At 43.9% G+C, this 26,021-nt stretch overlaps 1 protein-coding gene across 1 annotated transcript in view; it reads right to left on the reverse strand.

Annotated features, from left to right (window-relative positions):
- Window positions 1-2,203: 2,203 nt before the first annotated feature.
- prkd3 (protein kinase D3) overlaps window positions 2,204-26,021 on the reverse strand; it is a 37,578-nt gene continuing 13,760 nt past the window's right edge. The window contains exons 2-18 of the mRNA XM_071905815.2: window positions 21,192-21,330; window positions 16,707-16,838; window positions 15,808-15,965; window positions 14,604-14,796; window positions 14,195-14,272; window positions 13,912-14,098; window positions 13,198-13,321; window positions 12,894-12,971; window positions 9,672-9,948; window positions 8,007-8,059; window positions 7,514-7,586; window positions 7,276-7,382; window positions 6,915-7,076; window positions 5,321-5,419; window positions 4,898-5,165; window positions 4,238-4,323; window positions 2,204-4,090 (exon numbers count right to left, since the gene is read on the reverse strand). Coding sequence (XP_071761916.1) covers window positions 3,917-4,090; window positions 4,238-4,323; window positions 4,898-5,165; window positions 5,321-5,419; window positions 6,915-7,076; window positions 7,276-7,382; window positions 7,514-7,586; window positions 8,007-8,059; window positions 9,672-9,948; window positions 12,894-12,971; window positions 13,198-13,321; window positions 13,912-14,098; window positions 14,195-14,272; window positions 14,604-14,796; window positions 15,808-15,965; window positions 16,707-16,838; window positions 21,192-21,330 — 2,388 coding nt within the window. The 3' untranslated portion in view covers window positions 2,204-3,916. The remainder of the gene's footprint in view (window positions 4,091-4,237; window positions 4,324-4,897; window positions 5,166-5,320; window positions 5,420-6,914; window positions 7,077-7,275; window positions 7,383-7,513; window positions 7,587-8,006; window positions 8,060-9,671; window positions 9,949-12,893; window positions 12,972-13,197; window positions 13,322-13,911; window positions 14,099-14,194; window positions 14,273-14,603; window positions 14,797-15,807; window positions 15,966-16,706; window positions 16,839-21,191; window positions 21,331-26,021) is intronic.

A 26,021-nucleotide genomic window follows, 5' to 3' on the forward strand; every position in this document is an offset into this window, starting at 1 on the left:
CCCAGGATCAGGGCTACAAAGACAGATCGCTGCCTCTGATCCTGCAACGGATGTTATTTCTGACACGCATCTGATCTTCATTCATGTAAATTCAATATCAACTTCTCAAATGTAGAACAATATGTTGTGCAGCTCACTCCACAGGAGATTTCTTTGGCAAATTACTCATAACATGCAAAGCACTTTGATATCCAGGGATTTGAGCAGGTGGTTTTTGAATTTCGTAGACTACAGTGCGTCTGAGCCGTTCATAACAATGTCTGAAGCTCTGTGTGGAAAAAAGTTGAACCTTTATCCATCACGTGACGACCAAATGCTTCACCAAACACTCTGTCTCAGAAAGACTTTAACTGTTCCATCACCATTGCACTGCATTAATCTACAGAGTGTGACACCTTCTGGCAACACAGAGAACTGCTTTCTCAGTGGATACAGACCAATGATAATGGTGCATGCTACATGACACTATATGACAAATCCTTTTAGAATTGGTTTGGTGCTCAACAATCTGTGCTCAAATGCCAAAATCAAACAACAAAATGCAAGCAATCACAACTCTAAATGCTCAAATCCTTCATTTGAATCCTGTATTCAGGCCTGATTCAGTACTGATGTGTAGCTCAACTTCAAGGAACTTAAAGAAATAGTTCACTTTATGATACCATTTAGTTGATCATTTTTACTTTTTAGCACACACACACACACACACACACACACACACACACACACACACACTCACACACACCTAAATCACTTAGTAGCTTCCACTTTGAGAATGCAGTCCAGTACAGAAAGTCACAATTCTAGCACTCATTGTCATAAACTGTTTGTGTCATATATTGTGCAACCTATATATTTTCTTTTTCAGTGTAATCAAAATAATTTTCCCTAAAGCTTGCCATTAGGGAGCACCCCTAATGGCACAGCTTTGTGCATTAAGAAAAGTTGTTAAAAAAAACTACAATAAAAAAGTATTAAAAAAAAGTATGTTCTACCAAAGTGGAGTATTGTTTGAATGTTAAATGGAACAAAAGTCTGCATGGCATAAAGCTACTGAACTCAAAAAGTCACACACAAAATTGCAGTATGGCATGAGTTGCTAAGCCCCAGTACAACACTCTCTATCCAGCCAGAGGAGGGAGACATTGCACTTTACACATTTCCACAAGCCTTTTGTAGTCTTATTTCTTTTCATCTGAACTACTGTAGATCTACGTCTTTCCACAATGTATCCTTTAGAGTTTCACTGACAGAAGTTGAATTGAGTGACATATTATAGAGGGCAGTTAGGGTTCACTGTGTTCCCTACCATAACCACCACAGCTGAATGTGTAAGAGTTTAGTCAATGAACTCTGCCAGTGTTGTTGTACAGACCTGTTCAGTGTATGAATGGTGAATGGCTCTCTCTCTCTCTCCCCCACTGGGGTTAATGGGGTCATTTGCCCTGCAGAGGAAGTCCACATCTTGAAATCATTCAGCCTAACAGATACCGGACAGCAGCCTTGAATATCCTTCTCAACTTCATAAGAGAAAATAGAGCAGATCTCAGGCTTCTCCTCATCAGAAGATAGCACTGCAATAAGGCTAGCCATGATTGCTAACAGTGGTCAGCCAGTATCTCAATGTAATGAACACTGGCAAAGGCATCAAGGAAAACACACTTCAAAGATTTTGGTAAATTAATGACAGCTGTCTATTCTCTATAGATTATGGTTGACTGTACCTTTACACAATAGGCCTATTGAAAACTACAGTTCTGTAAGAGGACATTTTAGGGGTATGGCTGAGCTGAACTCACGTTTGATACTTAATGGGATGCTATGATAGCATTTATCATGATTCATTTCAAAGTCTTCCTCCAACCCCCACACCCTCTTTAACTATGTCATTACTTCCTTGTGGTGAACGAGCAGCTCGGCAAACTGCTCGGTGTGGTGCAACAATCACATCCAGCTGCCGAGAATGGGATTTGACATGTGTAACCACCACACACACACACATACACACACACTCACTCACTCACACACACACACCATGATGCAACATACACAAACCTACAAGCCAGGGTTGCGCGTACACACACACACACACACACACACATATACTCATGCATGTATGCTTGGGCACACACATCAAAAATCGATGGGTCAAACAAATGAGGCACAGAGGCACGAACAGAAAGAAATTCAGAGCTTTGGGAAGTCTTTTTGTTTCTCAGTTAAGAAGTTGGGTTTTTATTCCATTGGTATGTACTGAAATATACAAAACACTGACACCTGCCAATCCAGCGGCAACATAGACAGGAAAAAGGACAACAGGGAACAGAACCATACTCCCAAAACACACCATTCGAGCCAAGTAAAGAACTACCAGATTGTAGTACTATACTACTCCCACGTGAACCAAATGGTCCTCATACCCATTATCTACTATCTACTATGTCTAATGTCTAGCCAAAAGGGCTGTTGAAATAGACCAGACAATATAATGCACTGCAGCTAATGGCTTCCAAAGGAAATAGACACCAATGTTTTTGTTCTGTTAAAAACTGACTTTGACCGCCTCAGGAGATGCAACATAGATACTTAAGACAACTACAGAGCACCAAAACACATATTCCAGAAATGGAGTGCTTGAAAAGTCACATTCAAAAATACTGTGAAAGTAGTACAGAAAAGGGTAAACAGAAACATGATGCTCAGTATACTAGCGTAGAGTCCATGTTCAAACCTGTACACGTTTCTGTTTTTAGCCTCATGTTGAAACACTCATCATTGCTATTACCAACAGCTCAGGGTCACGGTCTTCTATCATTAAAGAAATTCACAATGTCAATAAAAGAAACCCCAGCTTGGAAACACTGAGTTGAATGTTTTTTTGTTTGGGTTTTTTACATTTGCCAATATATTTGGTAATGGTCTGTTGGTAAATTTCTCAAGGGAAATGTTAAGAAAACCTGCACACTATTAGCTGCCATTTCACATTAATTGTTGCAAACACTAACAGACAATATTTTGGCCAGTGAAGACCTATGTTGGATGAAAATGCCTGTTGGGATGTTGGGACAATAAATCATGACAAAGCAGCTAATAGTTGTTGAGTTTAATCAGCTCAACACTCGACTCTGCACTTAGACTGGACATCCGCACAAATCTGTGCTCTCTACACATTTTCTAAAGGGCCCATGTGATGTACAGTAGCAGCGAATAGTGTTTCTATTCATCCTGTTATCAAACTGCTATGTTCAATGGTAATATAGTGCAAAACTCTACCACAATTACTAAATACATTAAAAAACATACACATAAACATGATAGTTCCAGTTTCATGCCATGGACAGCCTCACAAACAGTCTTGAAATGAGAAGTACATCAGTTTTGTCCAAAACCCATGCATTATTTATTCTCAATGGACATACTGTAGATCCCTTGTGAAAAGTGCCCTTTACTCCTGGGGTAAGCTCTCTCTTTCTGCTCTGCTCTCTCAGATACAGAGCAGAGGCATATTATTACTCATAATTACCCAAAATTGCATGTACAATAACTAAACTATTAAGTTCAACTAATGTATTTTCTTGCTTGTACGATTGTTCTTGGAAATGAACCAAACTTGGACAAATCCATGGAATGTTTTGATATGGCGCAAAAAGAAGGAAAGAACATTCTTCTCTCCCAACAGCGTGGCACACATCTCCACCTGCCCGCTCCTGGAGGCAGTGCATCGAGCTACGAAGTCTGTCTGATTTCCCCCCGCTTCTAAAGCCAGTGCAGAGCGACGCTCAACCCGGCCGGCTTCTCTCTCTGTTTCCACAACAAACAGTTTTGGGGGGGAAATCCACCGCTCCCAATGGTCCGCGCAAAAAGTCCCTGCTACATTCCTAGTCCTAAATACACGTGTAGTGAGTCTCCTGGGCCACTAGGGGTCCTCTTCCATGTCGTCCAGGTTGGGGGCCATGATGAAGTGTTTGGGGTAGACCAGGCTGTGCTCGTCGGCGTACTCCTCCCAGCGCGCGTCGTCGCTCTCGTGGGTGATGTAGCGCTCGCCCCGCCGCGTCTCAAACTCCCTGAGGTCCAGCCACGTCTGGTAGTCCTAAGGAAAGGAGGAATGAACATCGGAATGAATTCAGAGCGACTTCCCCACTTGTAAGAGCCAGGAGTCCTGACATAAATTGACTGGGAATAACTCTGTTAAAGGGGTGAAATGGTAAAATATTGAGAAAATATAAACATATTTCACCTGTAACCAGGGATGACTGAGAGACTTATCCACACTGTACCTCTTCCTCATCTTTACTTGGAGAAGGTTGTTGATCAGATCTGTGGCTGTGGGGGAAATCAATGTTTCATGAATAAACTTCTGAGAATAAATCATCTTATACCGACAGCAACATCAGGAAGTCACTTTTAAACAGCCGAGGCTCTTCAAGCAGTGCATGTCACCATGTCACAGTTGACACACAGCAGAAGGTGAAAACTGCCGTTGCATATCAATAAGCAGAGTAAAGGTTTAGCGCTAGTTAGCTTGCTAAAAAATTAGCATCAACGCCTCCGTTGTTTGTTCACAGTAAAAAATTTCACACTGTATGTGGGGGGAGCAGCAGCTTTGGCTGCCTGGGAGATTTGGTAGTGATTCACCTGAACCACAGAAAAAAAGAAAAGTCAAAAGAAAGGTCAGAAGGCCCAGACGCGTAGGTGGGGAGGACAGCTCTCAGACAGCATGTCTGAGTATCAGTTTGACACTACTACTACAACTACTGGTGCAACCTAGCCGCCGAGCATTTAGAGCGGTGAAGGATATATCCACCCAGCAGATTAGATCAAGCACTGGCAAATCCCTGGCTGTTTACCTCAAGAAAGGGAACAAAGAAACAGGGTACGCTGCTCTATATCCTCTTACCCTCTGCGGAGATGTCCTTCCAGGGCGTAGGGGGGTACATGAAGGCAGCATTCTGGATCTGGTCGTTAATGTCCTCGTCCTCGTTAAAAGGGAAGGTCCCGCTCAAGCTGACATACACGATGACCCCCACTGACCACATGTCCAAGGAGCGGTTGTAGCCTTTACTGCGCAGGACCTCCGGGGCCAGGTAGGCCGGCGTGCCCACGACCGACCGCCTGAACGACTTCTCACCAATGATACGGGCAAAGCCAAAGTCACACAGCTTTACCTGTGACAAGGGAAATGACATACACACTTAGAATCTGAACAAATTTACAATGCACAGTGTGAATTGCAGCAATATATACACACATATGGACATAGCACATACACACACATACGCACGCAACACATGCATGAACACACACACACACAACTTTTTACCTGAGGAAAGGGCTCTGCGGAGGCCAGTAGTACATTCTCCGGCTTCAAGTCACAGTGAACAATGTTTTTGAAGTGCAGATGTCTCAAGGCCACCAGGATCTGTTGCAAAAGTCCAAAAAGCCCAGATTTAGCTCAAAACCCCACTGACAATCTTCTAAACTCCATCGTCTAAATGTTATAATGTATATAACATATGGTGTAAACAGAGTAATGTTTGTATAATCTATGCAGTATAATCTATGTTGCAGCCATATGGAAAATAACAGTAGTATAAGCACACTAATGCCCTTAAATACTTCCATCTTGACCAGTACCTTCCCATAAGGACATATGATCTCATCTCATCATCCCATCTATATTCACTAGGCCTGGCATAAGCTAGCGCTGCACGCATGTCTGGCTATGGCCCTCTACCAAAACCACAGTGCGCCTGGCTCCCTGTCCTGACCCTGGCTTTGACAGAAGGCTTCCCGGCCACATCAGAGCCAGGCCCGCCGCAGCTAATGGGGCCGTTGTTAATGGCCCTGCTCCTGTTTGGGACCCGGGACCCACCGAGGCCCAGGGGCCTGCTGCTCCTCTAATCAGGCCACAAAGCCACCAGCGCACTGCAGGCTATAATCCACGGGCAGGGAGGAGGCCGTGATGCCATGCAGACCGATCCCGTAAACAATTCCCCCCAATCAGCCCACCACAAGAATAAACAGGCTCCGGGGCAGAGACAGAGGCTTACGCACAGTAGGCGAACACCCCCCAAAAAACAGAGGGAAGGAGACAGGGAGAGGGAGGCAATGTTAGAAAACAAAGGGACAAAACAAACAAAACAAAAAGCTAGCAAGAGGTAAAGCAAGACGTAAATTAAGTTCAGATTCCTAACAGTCCCACGGTGCATTTGTGATGATGACATATAGACCGGATGAATTATCAATTTATTGCAATGTGAGCTCAGCTCGCTAATTGATCAGCAACTTTCATCTCTTCTATGGAGAACACAGTAGTGTCAGGATACTTGGCTTGCTAACGTTAGCAACTGAGCAAACTGAGCTAACATGACAAACAGCTTATAGCATATTACAGACATTATCAGTATTCTCTAATAAACCATATTGTTGTATTAGCAGTACTTTTATGTATGTATGGAATATCCTATATATATATCACTATACACATCACTATATTGAACCAGTCCATGCAAACTAATAGACAACCCAGAATCAAGTTCTTCTGTTGTGTGATGTAGTCAAAACTCATTTACATATTAAGAGGATTATGGGAGATACTAAAATCACAGCTATAGTGTAAAGATTGAACTTTTTTCTGTACATTTTCATAAAATATATGTAATATTCATAGAATAATTTTCAGTAACTGAACTGAACTTTGTTTTATTAATCATATACTGCTCAGTAAAGAACAGAGCTGATTTGTACAAAATGATTTTTACCACACCATGATGAAGTTTTAAAAGTATAGAGGAGTGAAGTGTCTCACTTTTGGTTGTCCTGGCTAAATTTGACTCTCAAAGACTTGAAGGTAAAAAAAGGAAAGAGAAAGAGATGGAGAGAAGCAAAGAGAAGAGTGTTTCAGCAGCCCAGACCTGTGTGACTAGGAACTTGGTGATTCGTTCAGGCAGTTTGCTCTTCTCGCTGGACAGGATCATCTCCAGCATGTCGCCGTGGAGCTTCTCCATGACAACAAACACCCGCTCTGGCGTCTCAAACATACACTCCAAGTTGACGATACCTGGGTGATGCAGGTTCTGAGGAAAAGCAGATAAAGACATCCTATCAGGTCTCAACCAACTCCGGAGCAGTGAGAAAGCAACGGAACAAAGATTACACACTATCTTTTAAAACATGCTATAATTTGTTTTAATGTTGTGCAATCAATCATTTTGTAAGAGTAGGTGTCACTTTTTCAGATGGTCAATATGTTGTCTGGTGGAGTGTGTTTATTACCTGTAAAATGGCCACCTCATTCCTTAGCTGGCTCTCCTGCTTGGTAGGAAATCTCATCTTGTCAATCACCTTGATGGCCACATCTCTGCCACTCTTTCTGTGTTTGCCTAAAATATTATGGGGCATGTTGTAATGAGTAACTTGTGAGATATCTCAAAATTAATTATTAATAATAACATTTACAGGAGCGTCATATCAAATGTATGTGGTACCATATGAAACAAAACAAGAGGCGTACCTCCATACACAATGCCAAACTGGCCTGATCCCAGCACCTCATCAGAGAAGATTTGGTACACCGAGGCGATATCCTGCGCACACATAATTTGCACCAGTTAGTTGAGTATATTTTACTCTTGCTGGTAATATTCTGGTTATTTTTCCATGCTGACATTGCCTATGGGTAACTGTTAGATCATCAACAGTCCAGGATAAATGTTGCTCTTATTCAAAATGTTTTTCTGGTATTGCCAAATAGCTCACTTTCACTCAATGCAGAAGTGGAACCCAGCTGAAAATCCCTTTGACCAAAAATGTGTCTGCAACTTCCCTAATTGTGCCATATAAAAACATGCAATGGAGATTTTAGTAAAGAAGCAGCGGGATAGAGTTTCTGACTTTTACCACAACAGCTATCCTAATGAAATATGAACACATGCATGCACAGGCTATGCTGGGAAGTTGTGCAACAGCATCTTTAAGAAAAGAAAAAAAAAAGAAGCCCCACTCACCACATTCTCCTGGATCTGGCAGTTGGACACAGATATGCTGATGGACAGCTCTTCTGGAAGGGAAAAACACATGATGTTTCCACATTCAACAACTGTAAATGCCACATTACCAATGCATAAAGCAGCCAGTGAATCCTGAAGTAATCGTAGGCAGAGGCACATTGCTCACATACTTGTATTTTTTCACAACCTTCAAGCTTATCACAGCTGCTTGCAATAAGCCACATCACCACATAATGAAGCATTTTATTACACAATAAATTGGGTATAAAATTGATTTGGGAAGTTATGTGTGACTAAATAGGGCAAGTATGCATTGCATTTCATAATTAGGATTATGGACTGGCTCTCGGGCTAATACTCAGTCACAAGATCTCCCTGACTCTGTGTACTTAGCCGATGAATGGAAAGACAGAGATTAAAGCTACAGAGTGCAATCTGTTTTGATCATTTCAAAGTATTTCATTTCATCTTGGAAAACAAGCACTGATTTTGAATGCATTTGTAAAATCCATTACATTATGCTAGTTGCAGACCACATATCTTCCTCAGATGCACTAAGTTTATCTACATTTACTCTTTGAGTGACTCTGACTGAGTACACTCTCCCTCGTTCTCTCATCCCATGCCCACGCTTCAAATCCTCTGCTGCTAATGAGCTCGACCCTCATGTGGATCTCTAATCTACAAATGAATTTCATCACCAAAGAGCCTTGAATGACCGGCACATGGGCTCGGAAATAATCCTGTCTAATCTGCATCACACTTCAGGTGTCGCAACACGTGAAAGGTAAGTGAAATTACACTGAGAGGCATCACCGTCACCACCCTCATCATCATCAACATCATTATCATTATCATCAGCATCACCATCTTCCTCATCTCTGGTTGAGGTTTCATGGAGGAGCGTATGGTGGCTGTTAAGGACCAAGCTACATTTCATCTCTTTTGATGGCGATGTGAGGGGAAACCGATAACACCTGTATCCTGACCACGACCACTCAAGCTCAGTTTCATCTCAGTTCATATGTCACTGTTGTCACCTGCCTCACCTCCCTTGACCTGACCTGGAGACGCTAATGTTACAAGTCATGACTGAAAGGGGAAACGCACACTGTTATCTGAGCCAACGTACAGAATCACAAACTGACCACAGTCTTCAGTGATGCATATTATACACAATAACATACAGCTTTTGTGCATTAAGAAAAACAGCCTTTTTCTTAGACAGATATCCAGTCATTTTATAAATTTTATAATGCAATTTAAATTACTTTCATGGGCCCAAAGGCTATGAAACTTACTCAGCACATAAAGCACCATGTAAACTTCAAATTTAAGGGAAACATTACGTGAAAGCCTTGCAACACCAATTTTTGTGTTTTGAGTTTACATGGTCCTTCATGTGCTGAGTAAGTTTCATCATCTTTGAAACTCATTCAAATTCTATTGAGAAATTGAATGAGATTTTTTGGGGGGGAAAAGAGCAACATGTTACTCCTATTTCAATTTTGTCAAGTTTCACCCAGAAACATATTGATGCTTTTACCACAAGAGACCCACAGAGAGACCTTATTCCACTCAACCTAACATACTGACACAGAGTATGTTTAAGAGAGTCAACCCATCACCAAACAGCAGAAGCAAAAGACTAGGTGTACTCACTGTGGTCCTTGCCTTGACCGGCGCCGCTGGCCACACTGGGCTGGGGGGTGACGGGCATCAGGGCCTGTCTGATGGCCTTCTCCCAGCCTTGGGCCACCTCCATGCCCACTCCTGAGGCGGCCAGGGCCGGGCTGTGGTAGTGGCTGCCGTTGTTCTCCCCTACATAGTAGACCATGGTGGCCGTGATGATTTCGAAGCAGTGTGGGTTGCTGCCCTGCGCGAGGTTACTGTAGTCTCTGGACTGTTCTACCTGCAGGATCTCGGACAGAGGGATCTCCTGTGGAGGGAGGAACAAGAGACAAAGCGAGAGAGAAATTAAAAACCACAGCCAATCAAAGAACTCCAAATCAATCAATTGAAGAGTTCATTTACAAAATGCTATATTTCTATATTAGTTTTAAAAAATGCTATGTATCTATAATATTAGAAGAAAAAAAAGGTTAAAAAAACAAAAACAAAAAAAAAAAAGTTAATTATTCAATATTTCTAAAATACAATTACAACAATACAAACCTGTCTGTAAAAGTGTTATTTTATCAACCAAGGACTTTAAAAATGTGCATAATTTATTTCAATACTGTGCTATCGATCATTTCTTAAAAGTAGCTCCCACTTTTTTCAATTGGTGGGCATCTCATTTTGAAATTAAACTCTTCAATTGCAATACACACCAATGTCAACAAACAAGAAACAATGCAAAACAAAAGAAATTGCCATACTTCATTGTTACAACCCGGCTACATAATAACATGACAGAAAGACAGCATTTCTCTGCAACAACAGCACTAACCCCAGACTCAGGCTACACCCCTGGCACAGGTACCTATACTCACACACTCCAGAATATCCAAAGTCTCCTCGCTCAGGTCCAACAGTGTAATCATCAGTACAGTCCCAGCTCTAACTTTCTCTCTCACTCCTCTCTCTCTCTTAGAAGCACACACACAGAAAGGACAGTTGGAGCACACTTTAAAAGTCCCCCCTTCCCCTCCTAACTCACTGTCAAATCAAAGAAAGGAGGAGAGTAGAAAAAATAAAAAAATACTGAGAGGTTCTAGCGAATGGGGGCTCGCAGAGGCGCACGCTGTCCCCTCCGCGTGGCTCACCACAGAGTATCAGATGAAGTGCTTGTGGTTAGCGGGGCCGGGTCACGTGAGCGGGCCCTGTGGCGACTGAAGCGCTCTGTTTCCCTGATTACAAGGCAGGACCTGCCAGAGGCCCCATCTGAGCACGAGCCGCTGGCGCTACCGCTAGCCACCGAGACGAAAGACACGGCAACTACTGTTCCACAGGATAGTGTGTGTGTGTGTGTGTGAGCTCGTGTGGGTGCACACTTAAGTGTGACAGGACTCAATCTGGCAGAGACAGAGAGAAGCCCCCATACCCCATAAAAGGTTCTTCAGAGAAAGCCACAAGTACAGGGGTCTCATCTTCAAACGGGGAGCCGTTATGGCTTCCAAATGTAGAAAATGGCTGCCATGCCTGGCAAGCGAGCCACCACGCGACCACCACTAATCAGATTGGAGGTATGAAGAAAAAAGGGGAGAGGGGAGGACAGTAGCCACACGCTGATGAGCAGCGGGCCAGAAACGGAAGAGAAATGAATGGGAAACGCCCAAGATAGAAGGTTTCCCGGATGCAGACGAAGCCTACGGAGAACCACTCTCTGTTTGAAGACAATCTCTGATCTCTGAGAAGAAATCCCGGAAAGAATCTTTTCGTCCCCGACATGTCCTGGAAAATCAGCTCACATCATCTATCATGGACAAAAATCAGACTCCCTACTCTCATGCAGCAGGCACGAAAGGAGCACGAAAAGAAAGCATTTACAGCTAGCCTTCAATTAGTCTCCTGAATGTCTTAAACGCAGCTGAGTGCCAAGTTGATAATAAAGTACCACATAAAGCTGCCAGTAAACACACCCTGAGGAGTCAGTCCCCGCTGAGGTTTCCCCTCCAAGGCTCCGGCGGCGAGGGGATGCAGGGCGTGTCGACACATCGGGAGGGGAGAGGTGAGGAAATTTTGCTCTCTCAGTCTTACTTCAGAAGTGTAAGATGGAGATAGAAGCACTTAAGTCAGACCTACAGGTACAGCTGCCTACAAACCCACCTGACACATACGTGCTGGATCTCACGTTGAAAAATTCTGCTGCACCCTGAGACACCATCCCACTCTCTTATTTCTGACCACAACCCAAGGAGGTGTCAAAAGTCTCAGCATACACAAAGCAACGCGAACAATAAAATAAATACACCCCCCCACACCCTACACACACACAAACACACCCACACGCATGGAAAGACACATGTGGAAGTCTTTACCTTGTAGGCCGTCGCTCCCTCCCTCGGTCCCCAGTGTGTAATCACAGTGCTATTAAGCCCCTGTAATGACTGACTATGGCGCTGGCACTGAGAGGGAAGTGTCACACACTCTCCACGGCCCGATTGTATACACCCAAATTGCAATGTTTCACTCACTGCCACGACTCATACATCACAATCATGATGCGAATTCATAGTTTGAAATGAATCTAAGATTATGGAAGACTGATCTCAACTCAGGATTCAATTCAAAACTCAAAAAAAATTTAGCATTTCATCCTGTAGCTTTCAGGCAGATCAGCTTAAACTAAGATGCTTTTTGTAAATCCACTTTAATATATTTCAATCTCATAGAGGAAAGATTTGGAGATCCCTTTTCTCACTCCAAAACCCCTTAGAATGTCCCGTCATATCTGCTGGTGACAACACCGTGGCTAAAGATAGCGACATTAGCAGACCAGTCCTTTCACTTCGTGCAGAGGAGAGACCGGGCTGCAGCGTGCAAAACCACAGGGGAAATTTCAGCGGGCTGAAGTGACCTCAGGGTAGTTTACAGTTGCAACACGACAGCCCCCGGCCTTAGTCACTCTGGGCAGACCTTATTTACATACGCCTCCCATAATTATGACAATATTTGAATGTGGCTGTGAGAAATGGGTCACTCCAAAATGACTTCAAACTATAGAACATAAAGGACATAACAGTGTCAGCATTTTTGAACTGTAAAAAGAAGGTACATTTTCAGTGCTATGGGGATTTTATGAGGAAAGTTATGGATAGTATTCACCCTGGACTCAAGAGGGAATCTACTGATATTGTGAATGACTTTTCAATGAATGATAGTGTGTGTTTGAGTGCAGGACATGTTTTCTTAGAGATGATAACTGAGCTTTATTCTTACTTTATAGAACTTGGCTCCAGTGTCATTCTGGAACAGACTCAGACTCTTGCTGTCCAGCCTCCAGTAATGTCTCTTCCGCTGCGAAAAAAGGGAAACAAACACAGAGTTAGTCCAAATGGCAAAACATACTTTATATACCGCTATTATTCTACTCTAAAATGGCATTTGTACAGAAAAATACCGACTGTGCTGAACTCAACACATGTGAACAGCTTCAGAGAAGGACTTTTCCCCAGCATGTAAGCTAACCACAGCACATTTCAGATGGGGGTCCTGTGTTGGGCTGCGGTGTTATCAGTCTTACCAGGTTGTCCCTGCTGCTGTAGTGAACCATCCAGCCCTCCTTCACCACAGTGGAGCTCCGCCTCTTGGTGTGTTTGATGGACTGGACCACCCGCATCAGAGGGATGTTGCTGCTTGTGGAAGGGCTGAACACACACACACACACACATTTTATTAATCAACATTTCTCTTAAATATTCACCAACTCTCTTAGAGCTCACTCTAGTGAAGTAATAATCTGGTACATTTTCAAATCAATACATTTCTGTTTTTCTATTCGCTATCGCCGATGGATATAACACAATACTGATTTATTCAACTTTTACATTTGCTGTTCTAAACACACGGTGTCTGGTAGGTGTTTCCCGGGAAGAATCCTCTGGTGCACAGGAAGTGGTGCGTTTTACGCTTCTGGCAGCAGCAACAGTGTTTTGTTTGGAATACACAGAAGAAGAACTGGGTAGTTGGCATGAGCAGTGATAGCCACCATGGCTGAACAGACAAAGAAAAGAGCGCCACCTACAGAAACTCAAACTTCATCAACAGAAAATCCAACATCACAGTACTGGACACACTGTTTGAGTGACAGGTGATCTGTGGGAAGTGCAGTGCAGAAACACCACAGCAATGAGCACTTGGCACCAAAACAAGAATTGTGCAGATTAACCCTAACCACATTATCATTCCATTATGACCAAATTTGATCAACATGAACAAGTTGAACATCTCTTCATACCTAATAGTCTTGATGGGCTCTTCATCCTTCTCTCTGTCCAAGAAGGGAGAGTCCATGTAGAACATCTTCTCATCGGGGGTGGAGGGTTCCTCTGGGTCGTCCAGCCCTCTGCTACCATCTATATCACTACTGTCCACCTCCATAGTATCCATGGTGCTGTCTGAGTCTGGGCCAGGGCTGGCCGGTTCTACACATGCACATAAACAGTATAGCTGTAAATATTAGACATCTACTGTTGTCACTATGAAATGAATGCAGGAAATCAAAGGAACCTGGGACTTACCTCCATTGAACACCACTTCCCCCAAACAGTCTCTTGGTACCTTTGAAGCACATCGCTTATGACAGTTGAATCTGCAATCTGGTAGAAGACAGTAAAAAAAGGCTATGAATACATAAAATAAATTAGTATATTTAAAGCATACATACAATTTCAAGAACCACAAATTAACAACTTGACTTGTAATTTGATTTCATGACAAAATGAGAAATCCACTATTTGAAAAAAAGTGACACCTACTGATCAATTACATTTTGTCACTGGGTAAAGGACAGTAAGTAACTTAAGTCCTTGGCAGACATCTGACTTCAACTTGTATTTGGAAATAATGCATAATGATAATGGTAATTGGTGCTGATATTTTCCAAAATGAACAGTGTTTTGGAAACAAACTCTTCATACTGAGTCCTACCTTTACACTGCATGCCCTGGCGAAAGAGGCCCTTGAGCAGGCGCTTGCAGAACTGGCAGATGGTGGGACGGGTGTAGGTGTGGATGGCAAAGGTGTGCGGCACCTTGACCCGTCCCAGCACCATCTTCTCCATCCAGATGGGCCTGCCGCTCCAGGACAGGATCCGCTTCCCTGCGTCCTGGTGGGAGCGCTGCTGCAGGGGTTGGATAGAGGGAAGAGGGAAGGGTGGAAGGAGGGGAAGAGGGAATGAGGGAGGGGGAGGATAAAGTGAAGGAGAGAGGTTTTGAAGAATTAAGAAACATATGGAGGAAAGAGAAGGAGAGGAAAAATTAGAGGAATGAGGGCCTCAGAGGGAGCATTTTGAGTGATAGGGATAGACAGAATGAATAATCATATGGCAGTAGAAGAAGAGAGAGAAATCAGTGGAAAAGTGGATAAGATTTCTGTCATACTGAGTTAGCACGCCTTCACATAGTTTACACAATCCCAGTGGTCTACACAAAGTTATTAGATTTGTCATGTCCTACCACATATGAGTGGTTAGTTCCGATTTCATATGGATTAAGATAGCAGTCTGGCAGCTCCTGACAGAAGTGGGTAGCTTGGAAGAGGGCACTCGGCCAACAAGTGACTAGATATATAAACTTGGACTCCAGTGGACTTTTAATTTGATTAGCCTAATTACATTTCCTGACGACCTTTCATAGGGCAGAGATACAGAAGAGGAATATTCCAGAGCGGGCTTATGCAAAACTGTTTCGTAAGACTATCCACCAAGCTCAATTCAATGTTCTGCATCTGTGGGATTTCACAACAGGGCCCAAGAGATTCACCAGTGGGGAAAAAAAGTCAAATTGATGGTTTTAGAAACAATAAGCCGGTGCTTGTGAGCAGCGTGTAGATTGATTGCCTCACATTATTGTCCAATCCACTTTGATTCCAATCTGAACATGGAGATTAGGTCAAAACTAGCACTCCAGTCAGGTCATTATATCATTATATGGATGAAGAAGTAAATCATCACATCTTCCACCTTCATTCAGAGAGGGAATAACTTTGCTCAACAATGCTATTCAAAAACCTTAAAATTCTTCATAACACTTCAAACTTTTCACAATGTTCTTTGCATAGTGTTGGGTTTGTACATTTCTCTCTAAGCCTATGTATCTGAGGAATGGTTCCATTTCCACCAATCAGAACTCACCTCGTCCAGGACGACCACGGCATTCTCTGCTGGCACTGGCCGGGGGACAGAGAGGGAGGGTCCAGGCAGTGAGACATTGGACAACCGCCTCTTCCTGACACCAGTACAGTTATTGGGGATCTTAAAGGCGCAACGCTTGTGGTAGTTTAGCCCACATCCTAACAACATGAAAACATACAGGACAACATCAGCCACAAAGACTAAGGTGGTAAAGTGCTACAAACTACATCAAGCTGTTGGGGTGAAACAGGAGTAATGGCACCAGGTATGAACACATATTCTTATTTTGCAAAGCAGCCACAAGATGGCCCCACTGGCAGCCTTGGGGCAGGAGAATTTATGACTGTGAATGTTTCACTGGTGGATAAATCAACTACTTAAATCTAATTCATACTCTGAGAGGACTTCAAATGCTGCCTAATGACACAAAAATGAAAGAGCATAAAGCAAATCTGATCCAATGATGACAAAAAATGAAAGGCGAGCCGACGTTCCATAATTCCACTGGGATCTGAATGTCAAGCATTTCACTGGCCACAGTGCCCAGACCAGATCTTTCTCTTGTTCGCTTGTATATCTCCCTGATACATTCTTGAGGTTGGGGATGTGGTGTGTGTGTGTGTGTGTGTGTGTGTGTGTGTGTGTGTGTGTGTGTGTGCGTGCATAAGAGACAGGCTGGATCTCTCAGACTCTCAAAGAGGGTTAAGGATGCAGTGAAAGGTCCTTACAGGCAAGTAATAGTGGATTTACAAAAACTGATCTGATACAAATCTACCAAAGTCTATTTAATCCCTTGAGAAACAGGGGTCATTTGATTGTGTGTATGACTGTGTGTTTGTGTGTGTGTGTGTGTGTGTGTGTGTGTGTGTGTGTGTGCGTGTGTGTGTGTGTGCTCTCACCTTCACATTTGAGCCCCTGCCGGACAAGACCCCATAGCATCTCCCCACAGTAGTCACAGAAGGTGGGGGCCTTGTAGGAGTGGACATAGAGGGCATGGGGTCGGATCTGGAAGTCTTCGACCGTGGCGAGAGCTAGAAACAACACACAACTGATATAACCAAAAGTTGGCAAAAGCAAAGCAAATATGGAAACAGCGTGGCAAAGCAAACTGAGGGATCAGAAGGGGGAGAAAAATGACGAGAACAGATGATAAATGAAACCGTGACAAAAAGACAAGAACAGAGCAGCCATTTAGCACAGATATTTGGTAATTGTGCAAAAATGAAGAGGTTTTGTATACAGTTTTGTCATATATCAAATCGATATGGTAAGCAATTTGCAATCTCACTGTATGTGTGCTTGTGTGGGGAAATGATATATTTATGATGATATGATATAATCAGATGAACTGAGAGGAGGACCCTCTCTGGAAGTGCTCCAGTACAAACACATTTCCCCCTCCATGAGTGCTATAGCCTTACTGTTTCAGTAGAGGGCATCATCTACAGTGATAAAGACTTCGATATCATCATCCCTCGTATCAGAGAGATAGGGTTTACCCATAAGGCACTATGATTTTGACTGTAATATATCAGCTTTGAAAATAGAAAAATATGAATTAAATCCTGTAGAACTGTGCATCTCTGTCTCTCTCTCCTCTCTGTCTTTCCCTCCATCTGCTGTTTTGTGTCAAGCAGACACACTGAGCTCATTGTTGGAAGGGAGAGTTGGTCCATCATGCTCGTGACTCATCAAAGATGTGAGGATGAGTAAGAGATGGAGGTGATTGCTACCAAACCTATCGGTGTGATTAGAGCGCCTCTTCTCTGAGGAGCTGGGAAACAACCCAGTCCAGTCCTGAGAGCAAGTGTGTGTTTCTCACCGTCCCTGTGCAATCATTTATGTGGTCGCAGTTTGAAGGCTGACCAACAAGGGAATGGTTAACTTTTACTCTCGGGTTTAGCTGGAAGCCCTGTGCGGTGATGCTGGTGATGTCATAGTCTGTGTGTGTGTGTGTGTGTGTGTGTGTGTGTCTGTGTGTGTGTGTTTATTCCTTTCCTGTGAGGTGATTCAACTCATTTTCTCTTGGACAACTAAGGGCATTCTCAGCTGCTGTTGCTGTGACGAGACGCAGACTCGAACAACAAATATGACATCTGTCCAATAACAAAACAAGATTTTCTTCGCTGAGAGTCCCCACATGCTCGACACGGAGAAAACAGAGAAAACAACATTATTTACGAGAGAAAACGATTGAAGATTTGATGAAAGGGAGAAAAAAGCCTTTAGATGTCGCAGAAGGGCTCACGGGCAATAGAGAGCCAGTCACACCAAATCCAACTGGTCTTGTAGTTTGCCAAAAGACTGATACATTACCAAAGGCTGAACACACAGAAGCAAAGTTGTTAGCTCAATAATAATTGCATATTCACTGAAGAGAAAGCACACAAGACAATCATACAGGTTGATACGACAAGCATCTTCAAAGGTACGCATCAATTCCCACATAACATCCATGAATTTATCACATTAGATAAACCGACTTAACTGCATTCACAGCCAGTCAAATGAACACACCCAGCGTTATATTTTTATCATCACAGATAGCCTAATACATGGATGGATTCTCTGATTAGAATGCCTTGCATCCCAAAAACATCTTCCACCCTTGTCATGTCACATGGGACACTGTGGTGCAAATTTCTGAGGAATTCATATTCATGCACAACTTCCAATAAAAGAAATGATCATCTGAGGAGACTTGGGCCACATATTTTTCCATTCCAGAGAAATATGATGGCTATTGGGTGAAGGGTGCAGTTTGGGTTCGACTTCAAAGCGGAGAGAGAACTCAAGCAAGTCACATGCCATGGGGGCGAGCATAGCTCCCTGGCACAGACACATGAAAGGCGGCATTCATGAGCCTTTTCACACACGTCTGCAAAACAACTGGCTGCCTCTTAGCAGTCGCAGCTTTATATAATGGTTGTCGTGCTAATTAGCATCAAACAACGCCGAACATCAACTCAGCGCGTTGTTTTTCACAGCACTTCTCACGAGCGGAGAGGCTCAAATGAATGTGCTATCTGTTTGCTTTGAGGCACCAAGTTTCCATTTGGAGGCCACAAGTTTCCATCTGACAAAAACAAGTTTGCCATATCTATGGCAAACAGAAGGCATTGTAAAATATCAATTTCACACTGCGAGTTGTGTCAAACAAGGACTTTGTGAAAATGGGTGGGAAAGGGAGCAAAAAACAGAACAAAGGGACAGTCGGTCAGGCCAAACCTCAAATCTCATGGGCCGAGATGGCCTGCGCAGTGTCCACTCTGTATCCAGGGCCGCCCCGCACATCAGAGCGTGTTTACACTCCGTGGGTCCACTACAATCACTTACTGCAGGAAAAACAAGCCCTCGTCTTTGAGCCCAGAGCCAAGAAAAAGCCACTCTTGCCTCCCTCTCGCAGCGAGGGAGATACTCAGACTGTTTCTCTCCCACAGCCGCAGAACGCAACAACAGGTTGGTTAGGGAAAAATGGACAGAAGATGACAGGAGACAAATTGTGGGGCGGAAAAGGTTCATATTTTCTCTGAACCAAATGAAAGGCTTGGGAAAGTGGATTTCTCAGCTTGTGTTGTCTCAAACGTAGCTGAAATGTCTGACACACAAAGCCCCTCTCATGAGGGAAGCCAAGTCTGCGAGGGTTAGATAAGGACTAGCGATAGTGCTGCACAAGTCCAAGATCCTACTCTTCTCTGACAGTTTTTTCAGGTATAACTCAGGCTATTGCATGCTATATCTCCATGTGTGCTGGCGGGGCTTACACCTGTTGACGGATTTGTTAGGGTAGGGGGGATTAGAGAGAGAGAAAACAGGGAGAGAAAGGGAGAGAGCAACAAAGACTGACAGACACAAATGAGAGCACAAGACAAACACAGACAGTGAGAAACAAAAAGAAGGAAGTTCTCCAGTCTTTAGTCTACATTCCTCAGCCCCGATGCCTGAAGCACCCTCAGATCCTGAACCTATATAATCATCCCCCTCCTAAATCCCTCCAAACAATACTCTCGCCCCCAGAGGGAGAGGGAGATATTCAGCGCAGGTGGTGTCAGGTGCTTCCCAGTGGAGACAGATGGAGCAGAAGAACAGATTAGACCAGAACAGATATTCTAAGTCATGTGTTGGTCTCAGCGCTGCGCAGGAAGCTGAATCATTGAATGCAGGAAATGGCACAGGAAACCAGGCACCTGTGTCATCGCTACAAAGGTGAACAAGCTGACGGAAACTTTGCCTGTGGTGTTGGAAACAATAAAGAATCAATAAAAAAGCAAGTGAATGAGTCGAGAGTGAAAACAACGGGAAAGTCGTGTTTGCATAAGATTACTATTTGAATTGGCCAAAAATGTAACAAGTGCACCTTTCTCCAGTTTAACGCCTGATTTATTAAGACCACAATATGCAAATCGAGTTGCAATTTTCCAATTAGAATACCGGAGGCGGACGTCTACCAGATGGAACATGTACAGCAAGCCATTTTAACAGAGAGCAGATTGTGGTTCCCCACTGTATGATGTACTGTTGACACAAGTTTAGTCAATGTCATTATTATTATTAATGATAATATTAAATATGACTTCTCAATCTATAATTTCTTTTAATGTCGCTCTCTGACATTTGAAAGAGAGTAATTCTCAAATGGGACACCCTCTCTCTTATTTGTCTTCCTCTCTTCTCAGGGTGGGAAGTCAGGTCCTGCTTCCTCTGGGCGTTAAATGGCATATGTAATCATGCACATTTTGGTTTAGTGAATCGATGGGAGTGATCCATTTCAATAACCTCCTCCTCTGTTTTTGCACCCTACTATTGCCACTCCTCAAAATACATATTAATTGGGTCAAACGTACTAAAAGTCTCCTGCCAGGTGCCTCATTTCCACGCGCAAAATACTTGCGCACTGGTTAGTAGATCAGAACAGGCACTTTTTACGCACACAACTGCATTATTGCCACCACAAACATTTAGTAAATGCCTCCCTAAATCTCTACCAACTGAGATCACATCAATTAATTGTTTTGATATCTTTTTTAAATATAAAAAAACAGAGACACAAAACGAAAGCCCAAAATGGTTTCTATCTAAGACATTCACATTGGGAGGCACAATCTCAGTGACTGGATGATTAAAACCTCTTGTTCATTCCATACTATTGTACTTGCCAAGAACTACAGTTCTGTGTTCGTAAAGGTCTGTTGAATGCTGTTTTTTTCTTCACAAAAATGTGAAGTAACAGGAACATCAAAACTTTTTTTCATGTTTTAACTAATGTCCTTTAACTTTGAGATCCCGGAGCAAAAAAGGTGTTCAAACTTTGCCACTATAAACATTTCACAATCAACACAATGAGATGCTCTGCCTCAATCCATAGCTGACTGTAGCCTACGTACCAGAGAGCACCACCTCGATGAGGTCTCCTTCATGGATGTCTTCTGCCGAGGTCAGCCTCTGCAGGATGTTCTCATCATTCAAGTCGTGGCGGAACAGCAGGATCTTGTCGTACATGCCAAAGAAGCCACACTCTGGGAACTGCAGAGAGGGGAGGACACAAAAAAAATAAAGTTCTGAGCATGGTAAATGATGAGAAGCAAATACTAAGATACAAAATAATGTCTAGACAAGCACTGCGCTGCGGTGAGTCCAGATCTGACACAGAAACGATATATGAGACAGACAGAGCGAGAGACAGAGAATGAGAAAGATAAAGAGAGATGGACACATCTGTTTGATCTGCATTCACCCCGATGTTTCAACGACAAAGACAGACTCTTACAGCACCAACCCACCCTGCAGTACACCTCCCACACACACACACACACACACACATATACAATCATATCCTCATTAACAGCCATTTCCAGCGGTTTACGTCACCATCGGTATGGAGAATGGAGTATTCTGAACCCAGTGGCTCAGGAAAAGAGCTCACATTCAGACCTCTTCACCTCCCCTCAGAGGAATCCACAGAATAAAGTAGAGGAAATACCACTAAAAGGGCCCTTCAATGGAGACTGATACCTGTTTCCCCTGACGCAATCAAAATTAGCGGACCACAATTGGTTTCATTGAGTCAGAGAGCCAAAAACTAGGTCAGTGATTAAGAAAAAATAGACAAAGACTAAAGTTGTATTGCAGGTTGTTTTCAATAATACAGTATTATCTTGATCCAAAACCAGAAATTAAACAAGAAATTCATTATGATAAACTATTCCAAATATTATTGGTCATATACAGCTGAGGATTCAAGTTTTTAGCAATGTACACAGAGGAAAATCATCTAGATTCTACATGATGAAGGCCCCCAACTGAGTGTGGAGGTGCGGAGCAAAAACACACTGGAATTTGGACATGAAGCCTTCTGCAGTCATTTCAACATCACCGTCCAGTAGCTGGTGATGTCAGCACTAATGCAGGGTCAAACCGGGCCAAACCAGGCCAGGACAGGCCGGGGGGCCGAGGTGAGGTCACGTGGCCCAAAGGAGGGGAGGCAGAGGAGGGTGGGGGAGCGAGAGAGGGTGGGGGGGGGGGGGGGGGGGGGGCTGGGAGGAGGAGCAGGAGGAGGAGAAGGAGGGGAGGTAAACATCCTGAGAGGAGTTAGAGGAGAATCAGCGCACAGGAAGCGGAGCGCCAGTCAATACTGAGTCACTTCCTGTACTGAGGGCTGCTCATGGCCTCTTGGAAGCCAGTGTTCGTGTCAGAAGGGAAGGGTTGCGCAAGAAAAAAATATATGTATGCACGCACACATACGCGTACATATATGGACATACATACTTTAAAATCGATGGCTGGGGATGTGCTGCAGTGCCATGGCTCTGCTGCCCTGCAATCACAAGCCAGCTTTTCTTTCCACTTTCAAAAGGACAGGTCATGCCGGGGAAAGGTCACGCCAGGCCATTTAAACCCCCTAGGTAGTACAAACACACCAAATATCTGTTTGGCACTCACCTCTCCTCTCCCCTCACATCTTCCTAAGCTCACGGAAGAAGCCTGTTTCCCAGAGAGCGAGACGAGCAGCCAAGGGAAAGCCTGTTCTCGTCTCCTCCGCCGCACAACACCGCTTGTGAAAGCTTGAGCGAAGGGCAAACAGAAAGATGGATGTTGTGCTGCGTGGCAGGCATCAAAGCGCGGGGCACGGGACGCTATGAGTTTTAGACTGCGGCATGAGCCCCAGCATCAGTGCCAAGCAGACTGGTGCGGAGGATCCACCAGCTGTTTCCCCCTGAACCTGGGTCACGCACAATGGGCCGCGCAGAACAATGCCGCCGTGGCCCGGGAGCGCCGGGGCTTGGCACCGCGTCTGGGCACAGGACACATAAGACACCTGGAGCCTCTCGACTGCCAAGACATACAGATACAGAGAGAGACAGACAGACACACCCCACCCCCACACACACCCCCTGCACGCACACAAACAGGAGGGCTGCGGGGAAACATGGGTCTATCACCTGACTCAACACCTCGTGTCTTCTCAGCTAACAGAACAAAGGCAGGAGGATGAACTATGCAAAGGCAAGACATAATTCTGCACAGAAAAGGTGACACTTTTCTGTCTGTTCAGCCATGGTGGCTATCGCTGCTCATGCTAGCAACTAGGGATGGGACGATATGCTTATCTCATGATACCATTTGATACAAAATATGGGGTTCACGATTCGAAAACGACCACGATACGATGTAATAAATAAAAGTTCAATGACAACAAAGTATGACTGTGCAGAATTATGTTCATTTCTGAGCCACAAATCTTTCTAGCGATGGCGCTGGCTTGCTAGAATGTAAATTACAATTTAAAAATGTCATTACAAAGTGCAAAAAATATAATCTGGATGGAGAGCTTGTGAAATTGTGATGGGCAAGCCGTCTCATTTGTGATTACTACAGCAGAATAAAATGTAGCTAATATTGCGATTCATTTTTCTGCCCCACGATACGTATTGTCACATTTTTGTATTGCGATATATTGAATCTCCATATATCGTCTCATCCCTACTAGCTACCCAGTTCATCTTCTATTTATTCCGAACAACCCAGTGTTGCTGCTGCCGCAAACATATCATTTCATGTGCACCAGAAGATTTTTCCTGGGAAAGAGCTACCAGACACCGGGTGTTTAAAAAAACAAATGTAAAAGCTTTCATAAACTGGCTATAGGTTGAATCACTGTTGTGTCACATCAATCAGCGATTCAATTATGTGAAAATGTTGCCGATTATTACTGTAAATAGCCTATACAAACAAATAGCACTGGACCCGTGATAGCTTCATGTGTAAAACCAGTGGAAAAGTACTGGTACCATCGATATTGAATCAGAATTTTACTCTCCTAGTGCAGGAATGTGGAGGAATCTGACTTGGTGATACAGTGATGTGGAATGTCAAGTATTGAAAATGGAAATGGAGACACACACGCGCGCGCACACACACACACATAATCACACACACAGACACAATGCCACCACTGTTAGGGGTCCCTCCTAGCCACCATGGTACTGATGAGTTGATAAGACTGAGGAGCAAGGAGTGATGGAGACTAGAGATAGAGACCTTCACAAGTGCTAAGGGCCTGTGGCGTGTTTGTGTGTGTTTGTGCCAAAAGGGGGTGTGTTAGGGTGATGACAGCTCCCCATATAGGGACAGCCTTATCCATCCTTATCTTATGACAACTCCCACAAGACCCTAACATCATCCATGTGGCAATTTAACCCCTGCTGTATGCTATTTCTCACCAAATAAAACTATTGAATACACACACTTGAGAATCGATCAGCAAACTGAATAAAGTTACAGGGAGACAGCTAGTGAGGAAAATCTATGTGTTGCTGTAGCTCTGAAGTGAACACAAGGCACGTGCCTGTATGATGGAACATTTCCAACTCCCCTCCCTCCCTCAGACATACACACATCCTAAACCCTGTCACCCTTTGAAGTGATTAATGCTATATGGCTCGAACCATCACCACCGCAGGCAGGGGGGCATCCTTCCTGAGTCGGCTGCAGTGTCACCGCGAGGTTTTCCTCCACCCGCCTGACACGCCTGCTCTCAGACCCGTGGGTGGACACGCACAAATTCACATAATCACACACACTCACACACACGGACACAGACACAGACGTGCACACACAAATCCTGGTCAATGCCCAGATCTAGCCAGCTGCAGTCACGTCCTATTGGTAGCCCCTAAAACAATTTCCACTGTACAGAATGGGTCCCATTCCAGTGCAGGAGCATCATGCAGGCCAGCATGTAACAGGTTGGGAGGGCAGAGGCCACTACTTTTTTCCATGCCTCATTAAAGCAAGAGGAAGCCAGAAGTACAGGAACAATAGACTGGTAGGTTTAGGACATTAAGATGATACAAATAATCGCATAAATGGCTAGCGCCAGGTCACATACATGCATCAAGCAAAAATCACCGCATTTGCACAAATAGTCTCCCCCCCCACACACACACACACACACCGCTCTCCCATATAGATACACTCCCTCCACACACCATCGTCACCCACACATGCTACTGCATACATCTCCGAAGCCCGTAGTGACTAAGCATGTCTTTTGTCATCTTCAAACGCAGGGGCCGAGCCGCTCAAATTCATTCAGCTAAGCAGCCGCGACCACACACACACACCAAAGACCCCGGCACGGCGGAGCTGTGTGTGAGGTCCGCAAGTCAGGCTGGAAAGACGAGTGGAAAGGGGCTTTGCGGTAGTAAGCTTTTGTTAAACGGACTAATCCGCCATTGATATGCTAAATCCTGTTATAAGGAAAGAGAGCGAGAGGCAGGAGAGAAGAGGAAAGAGGGGAGATGGAGGGGGGAGCGGGGGGAGCGGGGGGCCAGGGGAGCGGGACAGATCTGAAATATGGCCCTATTTCATTGGGAGCCAAAAACAAATTACCTCAAAACAGACTTGGAAAAAATGGTCTGGTTTGAATAACCAAGTGTGCCATTTGGCCCGGAGACATAAAGATGCTTTGTCTTGCACAATTGTTACTATCAACTGAATAGGAAATCTAAGACACAAAATGATGAATTAGGGAATTGATAGAGTCATAACTCTTCCATTTGCATCTAAGGAGGAATATGACATTATCCCTGGAAAAAAAAAAAAAACATCTTGGCTGATTTTGTATTCTGCTGCATTCTGTTGCTATCACCGTAACATAACACAAAACCAATGTGTGCGGGCGCTCAATCACAGAGCACAATGAAACTTCTTGT

This window comes from Centroberyx gerrardi, chromosome 17 (assembly GCF_048128805.1).
Source record: "Centroberyx gerrardi isolate f3 chromosome 17, fCenGer3.hap1.cur.20231027, whole genome shotgun sequence".
Classification (NCBI taxonomy): domain Eukaryota; kingdom Metazoa; phylum Chordata; class Actinopteri; order Beryciformes; family Berycidae; genus Centroberyx; species Centroberyx gerrardi.